Genomic DNA, 17,423 nt, shown 5'->3' with positions numbered 1-17,423 from the left:
TTGTTCGAAGTTACGGCACTGAAAAAAGTGCTGTATGTGAGTTATGACCATTTTTCACAATATGACCATTGCAGCATCCTTATGGTCACGTGATCAAAATTCTGACCCTTGGGAACTGAATCACATTTATGACCATTGTAGTGTCCCGGGATCATGTGATCGCCTTTTGTGACTTTCTGACAAGCAAAGTCAATGGGAAAGCCAGATTCACTTAACAATCATGTTACTAACTTAACAACAACAATGGTTTACTTAACAAATGCATCAAGAATGATAGTAAAATAGGACAAAGCTCACTTAACAATTATCTTACTTAGCAACACAAATGTTGGGCTCCATTGAGGTTGTAAGTTGAGGACTACCTATAATTATATAAGTGAATAAGACTCAGTCCAATCAGAAGGCGGACAATGTCAACTCATGCATGGATGTTATCTCCACCTCTGTTGAGAAATTGGGCTGCTGTTAGTGTACTGCGCATGTTATTGCCTAGGGAGCCTGCCCAGGCCCTCAGTTTTCATAATTGGATTGATGGTTGACCTTTATGCTTTCGATGCTGGGATTCCATGCCCTGGGGATACAATCTGGATGTATTTGGGATTTCATGAATTCATACCGGGGAATCTAAAGAATGATGTATGTAAACAATCATAGACTAGAAATGGTAGTTTATCTTGCAGGAGTAAAATGTATCTGAAAAAGGACATTAATGTTTATCTCAGTCAGACATTTTTTTAGCCCAAGTCAAGCTTATTTCTAGAGGGGGGGATGGGGGGGAGACTCATTTGAGTGGTTTGTGCCAGCCATTTACCACAACCGTAGTAGAAAATGAAGTGACTAACCTTGGCTAGATATGCAAATTTGAGATTTGATAAGGTAATTGTAATGATGAAAGTATTAAGCATCCATACAATTGCATGATTTCTGCATCTGCAGATTCTTGTACACACTTGTTCACAATTACCTATATCTTTCAGAGTGAAGGAGGAACAGATATCTTGCAAGCTTTTAAGGTTCTTTGCAGAATCTTTTTTTCTTGCTCGTATTTGGTATGAATTAGATAGTCCTTGAGAAGACGATTGAGATAATGTCTTCTGAGTTTATATGCACTTTTTTAAGCATTAGGATTATAAGGGTGTTTGGAAATGCGAATGGCACCATGTTATTTAATACCTATATGAAACCAGAGGAAATGCAGTAATCCTTTGGTTTGGGGTGAATTATCAATAAAGATTTCCCCTAACCAGTCATGTCCGATTATAGGCAGTAATGCTCCTCTGTTTCTTAGCCAAGGGCAGCAATGTTGCTCCATACAATACAATACAATACAATACAATACAATACAATACAATACAATACAATAGCAGAGTTAGAAGGGACCTTGGAGGTCTTCTAGTCCAACCCCCTGGCTAAGCAGGAAACCCTATACCGTTTCAGACAAATGGCTATCCAACATCTTCTTAAAGACTTCCAGTGTTGGGGCATTCACAACTTCTGGAGGCAAGCTGTTCCACTGATTAATTGTTTTATCAGGAAATTTATCCACAGTTTTAAGTTGCTTCTCTCCTTGATTAGTTTCCACCCATTGCTTCTTGTTCTACACTCAGGTTGGAGAATAGTTTGACTCCCTCTTCTTTGTGGCAACCCCTGAGATATTGGAACACTGCTATCATGTCTCCCCTAGTCCTTCTTTCTATTAAACTAGACATACCCAGTTCCTGCAACCGTTCTTCATGTTTTAGTTTCCAGTCCCCTAATCATCTTTGTTACTCTTCTCTGCACTCTTTCTAGAGTCTCCACATCTTTTCTACATTGTGGCGACAAAAACTGAATGCAGTATTCCAAGTGTGGCCTTACCAAGGCATTATAAAGTGGTATTAACACTTCACGTGATATTGATTCTATCCCTCTGTTTATGTAGCCTAGAACTGTGTTGGCTTTTTTGGCTGCACACTGCTGGCTCATATTTAAATGGTTGTCCACTAGGATTCCAAGACCCTCTTACAGTTATTACTATTGAGAAAGGTACCACCTATACTTTACCTGTGCATTTCGCTTTTCTTGCCTAAATGTAGAACCTTACTCTTTTCACCATTGAATTTCATTTTATTAGATAGTACCCAATGTTCAAGTTTGTCAAGACCCTTCTGTATCTTATTCCTGCCAGCTTGGTGTCATCTGCAAATTTGATGAGTTCCCCATTTATTCCCTCATCCAAATCATTGATGAAGATGTTGAAGTGTACTGGTACTCTACTGCATACTTCCGTCCATGTAAATGCAGTTCCAGTGAGGACTACACGTTGAGTGCAGTTGGTCAGCCAGTTACGAATCCATCTGGTGGTGATGCTGTCTAACCCACATTCTTCTACTTTATCTAGTAGTAGGTTATGTCAAATGCCTTAAGGAAGTCCAAGTAAACTATATCGACGGCATTCCTCTGGTCCACTAATTTTGTCACTTTGTCAAAGAATGCAATAAGATTAGTCTTATTGTGTTGGCTTTTTTGGCAGCAGCTGCCAAGGTGCATGGAATGCTGTTGCCTTCACACCAAAGTAGTGCCTATTTATCTACTCACATTTGCATGCTTTCAGATTGGATAGGAGCTGGGGCAACTAACAGATCCCTTCATACAGCGCTCAAATCTCAAACCCGCGCTGTCAAACTTTCCAGCTGACAAGCTCAGTGTCTTTAGCAACTGAGCTATTGCGCCCCATATTATTGTATTAATAACGATTCACTCTTCTTATTCAGCATTTAGATTGCAATGTATTTGACATAGGATTGCTTTTGAAGAAACTGAAAAATAGTCAATCCCAAATAAAATGGAGTGAGTGCTAATGGGCTTAAGAGTGTAAGTGTAATTCTAGAGTTCTGGTTACTGCATTGATTACAAATAAACTTCCAGGTTGGAGTCAAACCTCTGGTCTTGGGCTTAGCTAATGTGGCTATGTATCTCAAAGCGCATCTTTTGTCCAGATTTGATTTTTATCCTGTTGTTTTTGATCAACTTGGCAGTGTACATACTTAACACTTTACCCATCCTATGCATTTACACGAAGAGGGGGTTATCTTTTTAAAATTAATACGGTAGCTATCCAGAGCTTTATAAAAAGGGAAGCAGAGATTGAAGAGACAGAAACCAAGATATATTTACATGCAAAGTATTTTATCAGTGTTATTACAGAACAATGTCCCCCATTCTCACAAATGATCAAAAATGAACAATGTCCCACATTCTCACAAATGATCAAAAATTGAAAAGGGTGGGGGACACTGTGAAGCTCCATTATAATGAAATATTTTACCTTTCCATTAGCTATAATTTTACATTTAAAATGTATTTAATTCCAATAGTTTTAACATGGTTAAATCACTAAAAGAGCAATAATTTAATTGGGTATGCCTTTTTTATAGGTTTGTCATTAGTTGTGCTGTTTCCTTCACACATTAGTCATCTTATTCTCATGATTTTTTCTTTAGCTTTCATTATTCATATTTTGAAAGCAACTTTATTATGATTGAAGTATCCCACAAGTAAAATTTCTACAAGACCAATGAATATATTCATAGAAATAAGATGTTATTGTTGTTGTGATAATTTGCCAACAGTGCATAAACAGTCGTTGAATATGAATATATATATGTATCCTTCCCTATTTCTGCAAAATGTGCCAAATACTATACCAGAGCAACCATACATTTACTTTTTCGGTAGAAAAGTAATGTATCCTGATAAATATCTTGTTATAGAGTTTTCCTTGCATGTTTCATTAGAATTAACTTCCAAGTTCCATTGCATTTATGCTCAATAAACTATAGGCAGGACTATACTTTCGGAATTACTTATTCTCAACTGTGAATTTTCCAAGGATATCTGAACTAGATGAGGTCAAATAATAAAATGTGTTGTGATGTAAACTCTAGCCTTTTCATATTTATATCCCGGTGGAGAATCATGACACCTTAATACACATTTCATAATTTATATAAGGTATTTTATTAAATAATTCAATTAATGGTCTGTAGATGAGAATTTTTGGTTTTGCAGGATTTATGTATAAGACAATGATTCATGTTTTTAGTACAGAACATAGCAATCAATTGTCAATCTCCAGATGAATTTAATTCCTGTCTTCAAACTGTGCTTTATTTTTTAACAGATATGCCGCTAAAAATTCTATAGGGTTTATAGGCCTGAAAAGAAAAAAGATAAACAATAGCTATAAAATAAAATTCTTTTAACTTCAATTAACTTATGAAGTTAATATGAAAATTAAAACATAATTCAAATCCTATTTTCAATATTATAATATTCAAATACTGAATATTAAAGCTATAGAACATGTTGCTTATTTAAAAAGAAGAAAATACTTTGAATGTCATTCCAGATTGTCAAGCATTTTATTATACAACCAGTCACTAAAGTATATTGAATAATTCATGACTAAATTACAGGCCTTGCTGATTTATTAATTTGAGTTAGAACTTCAATTTCATGTATTAATCTGTGGTTTTGTTCTCACTTGATCATGAGAGTCAAAACATGTCAATGCAGTCATCTTATGAAATCACAAATTCCTTGAGATTCCCAGACCTAGCAGATGGCTACATGGTTTTAACATCAGTTTTCTCAACTGTTTTATCAAGAATATTGTTGATTCTTTTATTTGTATTTAATATTTAAATATTTTATTAATATTAATATGTTATGATGACTTTTTAAAAATAGTTTTTATTGAACATTTTTACCTTTAAAAACAGAAAAAAAATACTACAACAAAACATATATAACAATGTAAAGTAATTTTACATATTTTATGATGTTTTAAGTCAAAAAGAGAATTTTTCAGCTGAGGACTGTGTGCTAGCAGGAGATACAATCATTCTGTTTCTGAAATATATTACTTTCTGATATGGTCCTCCTCAGGGCTTTCTCTGTATACACTAATCTCTTTAGTTCCAACCCCCATTCTTTCTACTCTTCAATTCAATCCTTTTTTCACATATTTGATATCGCAGGTCATATTTTAGCAGGTCATTGGCCATCTTGAAATGCGAACTAGATGGAGGGACTTCCAGGAAAGAAATGGTCAACTGACAATTGAGATGGAAAGAAGAGCTAATGACTAGCTCTTTCAAATTGTTCTCTGGACAAGAAGAGGACTTGAGATTACCCACAAGTGCTCAAGATATTTACTTTTCATGAGAAGACTTCAAAATAGTGTTCTCTAGTAGGTTTTAAAGATCTGGGAAAGGAGGGAATAACCATCTTGTTCAAACCATGATTGATGCCTTTGCTTCCTTTTGAAATCACTTTGGAAATAGCTTGTTAACTTCTTTTCAGCTATTAGGAATCTTTGAATTGACAGGTTTTATAGCACTGGGTGAATTTTCTTCAACACTTAGTAAAAAGTACAGAAATTAATTTTAAGAGTGTCTGCTTCTATAAATGGACCTTGTTTAAAAGACGTTATGGAAGAGAAACAAGTATTATCTAAGATTGAGACTGATCTGAAAGCAGATTTAAAAATGGCTGCAAGAATATGATAAAAGATGCTACAATGAAACAAACAGATGAGGCCTTAATAATTAAAAGAAAAATACAAACAAGAAATCAAGAGTGATTTGGATAATTTTATATATAACTTACCTCTCCTTTGCAAGGACTGCAAGGCCTTGTAATAAGATAGGGACAACTGTCTGATCCAGATATGCACGTGTAGGTAATGACTGAAGGTCCACTTTCTGCTTCGATGTTTTTTCTGCACTTGTTTTCTCATTTTCCACTATCCGCTTAAAATTATAAACATACGCTTCGTGAAGATTTCTATCCCATCTCTAATTGAAATCCAAATTTCTTATTTAAATTACAGAGTTTCCAGGCATTCCTTTTGAGGTACTTAGAATGGGTATGACCAAAATGTGCAAGATTAATCTTTAGCATTTTTGAGAATTTAAGGAACAAATTTAGTGCCCTAAAATTTGGAGGTACACAAATCTCCGGGGATCATTCAATTAAAACTTCTTAAGTTGCACCCATGTGCCCTTCAAGTTGCATGCCTCTGTGTCTAGAATATTTCCAAAGTTCTATGCATTTTATTATAGTCTACACAAGCAAAATAATATTCTTCTAAATGGAACAGAACTCCAAGCAACAAAGCTGAAAATACTCATGCTTTTATTCAATAGAATTTATAGCGTTGGTTAAAGTCTTGTTGTACCAAAGTATACATATGAATATGCAAATGTATTCCAGAGACTTGAGTGGCCAATCCAGAATCCCATGGACGTATGAATCTTTAGAAACTCTTGAACTGTAACATCTGAAACTCAGTACTGCAATTTTCCAGCATCCAGCAGAACTTAAAATAGGCTTAGCATAATTTCAAAAATATCATAAATGCCCTATAAGTACTCCCAAGGGATGGGGGAAATAAGATTTCCATCTCTAACAATATACTAAGTATCTCTCCACCTAATTTGCATCATCACAAAGCAACCAAACAAAGCTTTTTGCAAGACAATTATAAAAACTTCTTTCATCAAGTTTTTTTTAAAAAAACCTAATAGACACCTCTCTAATTTTCAGTACGGTATCATAATCTCAGAACCAATATTCAATCAAACGTTCTAATACATAATATATATGAGGCTCCATTCAGCAACTCCATTCAGTTCTGTATCCAAAATTATACACTGAGTAGTGTATCATTAAATTTAGTTGGAAATAATCAAATCTCAATTACCTCTACATTTTCCGTAAGGCCATATTCTGCATGTGGATTTTCTGGAACCTGTAAAACAACACACAACCATAAAATAACAAGAAAGGAATATTTGCCTTTTTTTGAAAAACAAAATATTAAAGAATTATTATTACAGTTGCTGGTTTAAGCCCTTACCTGTGGCTGTCCCTCGATAATCTGTTCAGTATCCATGTTGTACAGAAGTTAAAATAATCTGAGAGAACTTTAAAAAAATGAGAATTGATTATACAAGTTAATATATTATGACATACAAGGCTAACATTCCGAACCTCAAAAGATATTTTGAGACCGGGACCTCGAAGTTATTTTGCTACTCTCCCAGATTCCAAGTACTTTTTATATTAAGCCAGTAAAGCAAAACTCTCTTAAGCAAGCGATATTTAAAAGTGATTTCACGACTTCGATGAGGCTATCAAAATTACCTGGGGGCCATAGACTGAGCAGGAACTAATCCCAGAATTAGAAAGCCCATGGATGAGATATATATTTATTAATTCAAAAGGAAGCCCGCTTTATTTCATGTAAGCGGAGATTGGATAGCAGCTTTTACTCGGCGTCCTAACAAAAAAAGCCTCCTTTTTTTGCAGTTAAAAATCAAGCAGGGAGGAATTAAGTGGTTCCGGCATATAAACTGCCCTAAGGCTGCAAAGTGCCTGTGCTCCTCTTACGATACTTACCCTTCGTCAACTAAATTCGGTTCCAAGATATAACTGGGAAGAAACGGCCCGTCGCGGAGCAACGAGGAAAACAGCCGTCGTTACCAGTCGTAAAAAGATATTGGTTGTCGTACGATGTTGTGCCATGGACTAGGAGGGACGTCGCACTTCACGGGCCACCAAGATTCCCTCCCCCCCATTTGTGCGCCTGCGTAATAAGAAATGTCTCCTCCCCCGAGCGCTGCACCGAGTGGGTGGAGACTGTTGGAAAAAAAAAAACACCTCTCCGGTTGGTATTGAGCCGTGTAAAATGCGGGCTATGCATCCTCGAAGTTAAAATGGTGCTTAGTCACCGAATCGATCAGGGTGAAAGAGTCCTTTTTTTCAGACGTTTGCTATAAATTTAACAATTTACAGAAAAGAAGCTATCACCTCACCACGAAGCAGAATTTTGTTCTGGATGAAGTACGGATTCGTGTTTTGCAACAGGCGTCTTTAACTTGCAAGCATTCAATGCTTTCCCTGTTTAGAAAAACTCAAGATGGGAAAAGGTGGGGCTTTCGGAACCGGGCTGCTGAAGTCCAGTGGATTTGATGTTTCCTGTATATTTTCTGTCTTCTAATGGAAGTCTGGATTGTCGCATAGTAGCTCTCTGCGTTGAGAGTATGAAGATTCCTTATGTAGATTCTGATGTTTATAGAGGCAATTTATTTGTTATAAATATCTTGATCCCAAATGAATTCTAAAATGTAAAATTACTGTAAAGTAAAACACCTTACCTTCTATCTTCATAAAATTATTTAGCACACTCCACTCTTCAATGAGGTGCCAACATATTTTAACTAATCAGCATTTCCCCCCTGGCTGCAGGGCAAGAATGCTGCTTTTTGCCTTCAAAGGGTAACTCATACTTGGAGAATAGTATTTCTGGTAAGGAGAGCAGAAAGCAAGTTTCCAGCTTTTTGGGATGGGTGGAGCAGGATTAATCATTGTATGAAATCCCTTGGAAGAAAAGGGTAGAATTTCTCACTCCTCTGATTTATTGCATAATTTGGAATATATCAGGGTGTACTAATGTGTCACAAGATTTAATAAACACTTTTTACAATTAAGCCAAGACCATATCACTTTTTGCTTCCTTGAATGAGATTAATTACAATTTACTTTTAGGGACATAATCTCAAAAGTTGGAAGGAATGAGGATTTATTGTAGTTCTTTGATGCAGCCTCTTATGAATTATTGGAAATCCCAAGAAGCCTGTGCCCATAAAGCATATGCTTGGTAAATCACAACACACTAAACTGGAATCTATTTTACTTGATTTTAGTTTAGTGCATTGGGTAGATTTGGCCAAATGTAGCAAGCTTATTTGCTGTCAGCCTTTCAAAATAAAACAGGTCCAGGAATAAATAACACAAGGACTACTTTATTTTTATAAGACAACAGCCTTGAAATCCTGCCAGAGTATCTCTCTGCCTTCTTTTATACCAAACAGAATCAAGGCAGGATTATCTTGAGTTTATTTCTCACTCCTGAATTGTCAATTGTTTAATGTTCTTGCATTTCTTCTTCAAGTTTATCTCCATATTCCTTCCTCTTGGCTTATGTGAACCAGGCATTGTTTATTAGTAGTACTGACTAACTGAACAAGGGAGGGAGAAGAGAATACTGGGACGCAGTAGTGACAATATAGTATAGAAAGCTCAAGGGGTCAGTGTGATAGATTGCCATCTTTTCTTTTTCTTATTCTAGCCATGTGTATTTAAAAGTTGTATTAAGTTCAATGGTGTTTACAGAACATTGGATTTGCAACATGTTTTAAGAAGAGGGGGGTGATAAAAATATAACTTTGTGCATCAGAATGACATTTAGTCAAGTTAATTGTGCCATATTTAAAACCAGTTTGAGAAAAATTGCCCTATGTGAAGGTGTTTAGATCACTACAGGTGTTTAAGGTGTGATGATAGACTTAAGATAAACGGGGCCTACAAGATGTTGAATCTGACTGCATCTTGTGGCAGCATGGTTTTACAGTAAGAGCCAATAGATGAACTTCGCACATGTGATACATGATACATATTTGCCTTTTTACCGTTATGAGTGATATATATGCTCCTAGCACTGCACTATTCTGGATAGAAAATTCTGCTGTTGGGAGATCTGTTGGAGATAGTCTCCCAGACCAGGAATTACAGCCTGAGTGCTCCTACCACTGGGACCACTTTGGCATTTACTTTCCACCTCCTTTGGGTCCCGGTACTTCTCCAATTTCTCATACAGCTTATTCCTGATATTGCTGTTATTTGGTGCGGCTATATCTATCACCACTGCAGAATGTATAGAGTAGCTTTGGAGACAGTTCAAATATATAGCGGCAGAGTGCAAGATGCAGGCGGGAACAGCATACACAAGTAGCTGGCACTGTATTCAGGAACCTCTGCACAATGTATGGACTAGACCCTCCCAAGTCCAGATGGGAGTTTCCACAGAAGGTCATGGAGAATAACAGGGCTAAAATCCCGTGGGACTTCCAGATCCAGATGGACAGGCAGATTTGGGCCAATCTACCAGATATTGTGGTAATAGACAAGAACCAGAAGTGATAGTGAAAAACGTAGCAGTGCCATACAGTAGCTGTGTCTATAGTACTTAGGAGTAGCATAGCAGTAACTGATAACTATACAAAATTGGAGATTTGAATTATCTGTACTGAATACTTATTTTATCTCCGCCCTACCTAGAATTTTAAGCTTCATTATTAACCTTTTAACGGGAGAGATATTAGCATTTTAAGGAGGCATCAATGCCTCTTTTTGAAATCAAAATTGTTAACTAGTCATTTTTTTAATCTGGAAAAAGAGCCTATAAACTACGATAGCTTATTCATAAACTAAATGAGAGACCATATTCCTTTAACACACATTTTAAGGACAATATAAACCTAGCTGGGAAAGGAAATAATGTAACCTATAAAATTGCCATTTGTGGAATGTTATCGAAAATGTTCTTTGTTGTTCTATTCTCACATGTAATCAATGTACTTTTATTGTTTGATCGCTTGCTTTCATATGCATTGCATATATTTAATATATGGTTTCTGTACCCTATAAAATATGTTACAGTTCCCCTTAATAAACACTTTTTGCTTTCAAAAGCCATTTTGCAAAGTTAGTAAGCAAAGTTCAAGCAAATTCAGCCCCTGACTTTCTACGCCACATGTGGAATACTATATGTGTTAACATAAAAGTGAAAGAAAAGAAAGACAAAGTGGCCTATAAGGATAAGGCTAAATAGGAGTTATACTTACTACCTTTACAAACGCTCTTTTTAAAAACAATGACACATTGACCGAACCATAATAGCATAGCTCACACAATAACACTACAACTCCAATCCTTCATCTTTCAATATTAAGCCCAAAACAACCGCATAACTATTTATTGGGATGTGCAAATCAGCCAAGGAGTTCGGTGCAACGCCTTAGTTTTACAGCAAGCGAGAGGCAGCTCTTGCCGATTTTGAAAACATAAAAGGGGCTTATAAAGCTACCACATTTCTAGGATCATCTGACAAGACACCACGAGGGAAAACATTCTGACTCCCATTCGGCAAAGGTTGTTTAAACGACATTACCCAGACTGCATCGCTCTCACACAAAGGACGAACTTCCTAACGTGGAATGGAACCCAAACTTCCGATATTCCTCTGAAAAGAAGCATTGCGCTCCGGCGTCGATCGTCCTAAGACTAACAATAGACCCTCGAAAGGAGCTTACGGAGTTTCTTATTCAGAAAGGCTCGCTACGTAGACTTTCTCGTCTGCGCGTGTGAGAGATAGCGGGGTTGAGCAAAAAAGGGGCGTAGCCTCCGCTATGGCAGGCCCTCGCAGGTGGTTGTTGTCAGTCCCTGGCAGCGGGTTATGGCTACGGTGGTGATGAATGAATTCTCCGGGAGGGAGAGGGAAGAAAAAGGGCTTAAGCGCCTCCAGCTCCCCGACTCGGACCGCCGGAGCCTCACCTTCATCCGCGGCCGGTTCGGCTTCCGCCTCACACCGCCAACAGGCGGCGGTGGCTTCTCCTCACAAGCGGAATCTCTACTATTTCTCGTATCCGCTTTTCGCCGTCTTCGCGCTGCTTCGTTTCCTCGCCTTCCAACTCGGGCTGCTCTTCGCCTGGCTGTGCGAGCGCCTCTCCCGCGGCGGGGCGTTGATGGCCGCCGCCAAGGGCACCAGCCGGGCAGGCGATGCACCCGAGTCGGTACGAACCTGTCACAAGCGCGCCTTCGAGTGCATCTCTACGGCTCTGCGCATCGACGAAGACGAGGCGGGTAAGCTAAGTCGGGGGTTGGGGGAAGCGGACAGGGCCGACGGACGAGCCCGAGGGGGAAGGCTGCGAGGTTCGCCAGCTGTTCGGGGAAGCCTTCCTTTTTCGGCTTATTCTCGTCTAGAAGCCGGCTCGGTTTTCTGCTTCGTCATAGCCTCTGCTTTCCCCTCAGGCTTGTGGCGAAGCGACAGCCGGCATTACTGCTATATTAGGGCCGGACACCTGCTTGTCGCCTAACACGGCTGTGCCTTAAAAGCCGCTACGCCTGTGTGAGCGACTCTCGCCTTAAGAAAGCGAGGCGAAGGGAAGGAGCTGAGAAAGATGACCTCTCGGGCTCGGCGTGGATGGAGCTGGCGTCGGGATGTTGAGTGCCAGCAGCGATGAACATCGCTCTAACGTCGTTAACAGCCTTAACGGGGCGGGCGGGTGGGTAGAGATGCTCTTAGAGACAGGTGTATAACGGGAAGGGACGGGATTGCAAGCGTTGAATTGCCCAGGCCGAGAAGACCCACGTTACAACCACACAGCAGCAGTAAAAGGGTTCCTCCTCTGCATGAAAGATGTTGATAGGAAGGGCTTGTGGGTGGAGCCCATGTGAGGGGAGGCTTTGTTGTGAGTCTGAAAGAGACTTTGTGCTACAGGATTGGGTTAAGTCTCTTTGTTCTCTAGGTTCAGGTTGTGTCTTATTCATGCATTGCATTCCTCCCAGTCTCTTCTGTAGTGACTCAAGCTTACATTTTTACGGGTGTTATGTTATTTTTTCTGGCTAGCAGGTTTTTTTTTTAATTTTTAGGCTAGGGCGGCCTTTCAGTTGATTTTGAACTCCTGGCAAGTGCCTGGATAAATCTCTGCAGTTTTCTTGGCAAACAGTTTTGGAAGTGATTTTCCCGTTTTTCCTCCTAGCGCTGACAGAGAGGCTGGCCCAAGGTCACCCACCTAGTTTCACACCTAAAGTGGGACTACAACTCCCTAGGTATAGCCTGGTGCCTTAATTGCAACACCAAACTGGCTCTATGGCTGTCATTACAGAGGAGAAAAAATAATTGCTGTTGAATGATGACTTCTTTAGGCAAATGATCCAAAATGGCATTTTCCTTATACGGTTAGGTTACTGTACAGCAGTAACTTAAGCAGGAGTATGTTAATATTAGGTGGAGTGTGGATGGTACAAGTTGTGTCTTGTCAGTTGCAAACTGTCAATAATTAATAGCAGCTTGCTGACAGTAAAGTTTTGAGGCCGAGCTAAACCCATTGATAGAAGTGTTTAAATACCATATCTACATTTTGCAGATTTGTAGATTTTGTGAGATATGTTGCTAGAACTCTTTCCTATTGAAATAGATGAAACCACCTTGATGTGTTAATTTTTATCAGCATCACTACCTTGATTAGATCTATTCATTTTTGCCTTCTGTAAAATATATTCAAGCAGTTCATAACACACAAAGGTTAAATTACATTTGTAGCATTGTACTGTTGTGCCTATTTCTTGGAAAGTGAGACTTTCCAAGTTATACTTGTTGAAAAATATATGCAGCCACCTTACACTGAATCAGACCATTAGTTAATTATTGTCCAATATAATATATTTGAAAGCCAATAATTTTTCAAACAAAAATCTGTCACATCATTGTTACCTAAGATTTTAAACACTAAAAATGTCAGATAGTTAACCTGCATACATACATGTGCTAATAAATGTAGAAATGCTCTATTAATGGCAGTATTTTAGTTTTTCTTAATTTTTGAGTTTTATATCTGTTTAAAAAAATTAAAACTTGCTTTTAGAAGTTGATGAAAATTTCTGCTCTGTTGTCCTGTTTCTATTCCGCAACAATAGTATGTATGCAGCAAAAGATTTACTTCAGTTAATTCTACACAGTACCATAGGGTGAAATATTTTGATTAAATGTTAACTGCAGTGATGATTTTCCACTGTCTTCTTGGCTGTGGTTGCATGACATACAGGCCTACAATTCATATTTTAACCTTGTTAATATTTAACCACTGTGGTTATTTTATGGTAAATTGAGTAATGATTAACTATGGGTTAGTGAGAGGTAATCACAAGCATTATTGGAGCTCTGTTTCAAGCCACGTTTTCTGGAATAGGATGCAAGTAGAGAGATATATTTGGTTTGGTTTGGTTTTGGTTTTATTTGACTTGTATGCCGCCCTATTCCTGGAAGACTCAGGGCGGCTAACAATCAGAAGGGGAGGGGGTACAAAAATAAAAATAGAAAACAGAAATTTAAAATACAACAACAGTCATAACCTCGAAGTGGGCTGGTTAGTTCAACAGCCCCAGGCCTGCCGGAACAGCCAGGTCTTAGTTGCTTTGTGGAAGGCCGGAAGGGTGGTAAGGGTCCGGATCTCAACAGGGAGATTGTTCCAGAGGGCCGGAGCAGCCACAGAGAAGGCCCTCCCCCGGTGAGTCACCAGCCGACATTGGCCGGCAGATGGAATTCGGAGGAGGCCTAGTCTGTGAGATCTAATAGGTCTTTGGGAGGTGACTGGCAGGAGGCGGTCTCTCAAGTAACCAGGTCAATCAATATACTGTATACTGTCAACTCTCTTGATGACCATTGCACCTATCTCCATTCTCAGAGCTGGTGCTAGAATGCTTGTAAAGACATTGATGTGTTTTTGTTATAATTGATCTGTTTGGGCTGTTACATTTTTAACAGTATTAATTGTATTTTTCATGTTGTAAACCACCCCAAGCTTCAATACATTTATTATGTTTGATAGTAGTACTAATGAAATATAATTGCCTCTGAGGTCAGAGAGAAAATATACCAAAATTGTTTTGATGAAGACTTTATAACTACAGATAGAAAACTAAGAAATTGTGACTGTGTTCCAAATAAATTATATTGCTTCATAACTTGTTAATAATCCCTTCAATGATGAGAGAATTGTATTTGTACTGTACACTAACCATAGATTAGCTTAGTTTTTTGCAAAATCTCTATTACTTTGATTATTGTACAGCAATCCTTATGGCTTGCAGCTGTAATTTCTGAGTGTTCTTTTATAGAACAGTTGGGGTCAATTTGAGATGTTTCTTGTCTTGGCTTAATTTGTGAGAAGGAGAAATGTTAAAAAAGCTCTTGCTTCATAAAAAATAGGAAGGGTTTGTTTATTTATTAGATTAATATTTACCAAGGCCATCAAGAGTTTAGCATAATACTTTCCCACATTAAAAATATTATTTACAGTAAACTCAACTCATGATGCTTTTGATGATTTCATGGGCTTAACAGTTTGAATAAACGACATATAGTATCACTAACACTGTAGGCACAGGTGTAATTGGAAACAAAGTAAAAAAAACAAATCTGTGCATCAATAAATGTTTTGCCCTAGATGTTTTGAATTCAACCTTTCTTCTTTGCTGGACTCAAATGACTTTATTTTTAAGTTTGCACTTTATTTGTTAGAATATTTTAATATTCTCTGAGTCTTGAAATATTTTTAGAAGTCAGGCACTACTTATTTCTTAAGTTAGAATATGAGATACTGTCTAAGCTTAGAATTAACTTAGGAAGCCATTTAAAAGCTTTAAGACATAAATTAATTTTGAATCTAGTATCTAGGCCTAGATTTGTGACTTAATTAACTCAGGCCGACATATAAATTTAGCCATGTAAGTCCTGAAATATTAAAACTACTTAGGATAAGGATCAATAGCTTTTCACTTTAATTTCTATACCTTCTTACTTGTGCTTGATTTAACATTCATGATTTATTATTCACATGTATTTTATGTTATGATAGCATGAATTAAAATAAGTAACAATTAAAAAACTTATTGCATAAAATATGTAATAATTTATTTCAGTTACTTATATTCTGTCACAGGGTAATCTTCCTAAGTGATTTACAATTTATAAGCATAAATAATGATAAAGTATTTTTTTAAAAAGCAAGTATAAAATCATTTTTAAAGGCAGCTGATGGTAATGAGAATAAAGAAGGAAATTCAATTCAAGAGATTTCTGTGGTAAATGCCATCATTATCTGTTTCTTCCTGTCCCTTGAGAAATACTTCCTAAAAGAGAGTTGGTAGAAAATTGAATAGAAAAGTCCAATTGAACAGACTTCCATGATGGCAGTGATGTAATGCTGACTTTCTCAGCTGTATAATTTTTAGCTAGTGTTGTATTTAGATTACATTGCCTTTCACTGATTCTGATGTAATTCTAGTCTGATGTAGTCATTATGCTACTATTATTTACCTGTTTTTAAAAAAATAAGTTTAACATGTTTCAGTTCAATTCCATGCCTATAGTAAGGTTTGGTACAGAACAATTTACCCTAGACACAATTGTCTATTAAAATCTTGTGAATTTTTAAACTTGCCATTTCTCCAAACATTTTAATCTTCCTCGTAATATTCGATGTTCTCTAGCTGATTTTGCACAATTAACACCAACTCATCAGCAAATCCACGTAATTGTGCACTTTAATTTGTAGTCCATTTGTTCTGTTCTCTTGATTAATATCTCTATTTAACAGTTCCAACACTAGAATAAATAATAATAGTGATAAAGGACAGCCTTGTCTTGTTCCTTTCTGGATTTCTCATGGTTGAGTCAAATCTCCATTCACCATTATCCAAGCTTTCTGGAGTTTATAGATGAACTTCAGACCTATGCCTATAATGAGGTCAGACAATTACCCTAGATGTAATTGCCTACTAAAATGCTTGAACAGATCTTGTTTGTAAAATTAGCACTTACTTTTTATTGGCAAACTACAGGAGGATCAGATTTACTCTAAAGTATTATTGTTTTTTTCTGTATATCTTTGTTTTAACAAGAGAAAATTACTTGTTTGTCAATGTTTGGACTACTTGGACTAAGACTACGTGTTTATATTTTCTTTCAATTTTGGTTATTGTGGTACAGATAATTATGCTTTGTATACTGTCTGATGTTCTTTCACAATAAAATAATAGAACTCACTTTTTTCAGCAGGACAAAAGGAACAAGCTGTTGAATGGTATAGAAAGGGAATCGAAGAACTCGAGAAAGGAATAGCTATATTAGTTATTGGTCAAGGTAAGTTCATTTTAGTGTTATATGAAGAAGAAAAGCTATCAATTTGGTTTGAAAATTCTGAATAGACAGTTTGGAAGAAAAAAATCTTGAAATTTGTGAAATCCATAGGATTTTTTTAAAATGATGTACTACCAAATTATAATAAATAAGCATTCTAGTGATCTCAGTTACATTCAAATTAAATGCACCCCTTCTAATAAAATGGCATACTAGTCCCTTAGCACAGTTTAGGCACAAAGATGTTTTGTAACATCTTAAGTGTTAGAGGAGAGGTGCCCAGGTACCCTGTTAGGGCAGTAGCAGTATATTCCATATTATACTCTATATAGAACCACTGAGAATGCCTCCTTTCATGTTACACCAAGGCAGGACTTTCAACAAACTTGTGTAAATATGAAGATTTCAAGTTGATGAAAAGGTTAGACATGCACCTGAAGGCAAAATTAGTATGTAAAGTTTTCTTCATTGTGGAAATAAACTTTCTCTTTTCAGTGATTACAGACTAAACTGTTAGCTGTTCACTGAGCGGCTAATTTTGGTAGTCATTATTACTTCCTTGTCAATATTTCTCTGTACAATAAATTTGAATTATTCCAAATTCTGGATATGT

At 37.1% G+C, this 17,423-nt stretch overlaps 2 protein-coding genes across 8 annotated transcripts in view; one reads left to right on the top strand and one right to left on the bottom strand.

The window, feature by feature from the left end:
* Positions 1–3,975: 3,975 nt before the first annotated feature.
* On the bottom strand, positions 3,976–11,584 carry DPY30 (dpy-30 histone methyltransferase complex regulatory subunit). Of its 4 annotated transcripts, none has more exons than XM_087717992.1 (5): positions 11,443–11,584; positions 6,905–6,971; positions 6,749–6,796; positions 5,653–5,795; positions 3,976–4,196 (listed from the first exon to the last, which is right to left on the bottom strand). In XM_087717992.1, the coding sequence occupies exons 2-5, from the start codon at positions 6,938–6,940 to the stop codon at positions 4,124–4,126; spliced, it is 300 nt and encodes a 99-aa protein (XP_087574118.1). In that variant the 5' UTR covers positions 6,941–6,971; positions 11,443–11,584; the 3' UTR covers positions 3,976–4,123. The 4 variants fall into 4 exon arrangements, with proteins under 4 accessions (XP_087574118.1, XP_087574117.1, XP_087574116.1 ...); XM_087717991.1 differs by lacking the exon at positions 11,443–11,584 and adding an exon at positions 11,060–11,199; XM_087717990.1 differs by lacking the exon at positions 11,443–11,584 and adding an exon at positions 7,447–7,654.
* SPAST (spastin) overlaps positions 11,364–17,423 on the top strand; it is a 38,964-nt gene continuing 32,904 nt past the window's right edge. For 2 of the 4 annotated variants that reach the window (XM_014071630.2, XM_014071619.2), the window contains exons 1-2: positions 11,364–11,751; positions 16,730–16,813. In XM_014071630.2, coding sequence (XP_013927105.1) covers positions 11,364–11,751; positions 16,730–16,813 — 472 coding nt within the window. Of the gene's footprint in view, positions 11,752–16,726; positions 16,814–17,423 lie in introns of all 4 variants that reach the window. The other 2 variants (XM_014071623.2, XM_014071610.2) reach the window with 1 other exon arrangement.

The sequence above is a fragment of the Thamnophis sirtalis genome, unplaced genomic scaffold (assembly GCF_051295495.1).
Source record: "Thamnophis sirtalis isolate CommonGarterSnake01/CBP01778 unplaced genomic scaffold, rThaSir2_p1.2 scaffold_6, whole genome shotgun sequence".
Lineage (NCBI taxonomy): Eukaryota > Metazoa > Chordata > Lepidosauria > Squamata > Natricidae > Thamnophis > Thamnophis sirtalis.
Note: the sequence above shows the minus strand (reverse complement) of the source record. Positions and strands in the feature narration are given on the sequence as shown.

What these genes read in the sequence shown, in the direction of transcription:
- DPY30 (XM_087717992.1), bottom strand. Translation starts at nt 6,940, where the DNA reads ATGGATACTGAACAGATTATCGAGGGACAGCCACAG. An exon ending in GCCTTACGGAAAATGTAGAG is followed by an intron (nt 5,796 to 6,748) that starts GTAATTGAGATT and finishes TATAATTTTAAG; the next exon opens with CGGATAGTGGAAAATGAGAA. An exon ending in GCAGTCCTTGCAAAGGAGAG is followed by an intron (nt 4,197 to 5,652) that starts GTAAGTTATATA and finishes TTTTCTTTTCAG; the next exon opens with GCCTATAAACCCTATAGAAT.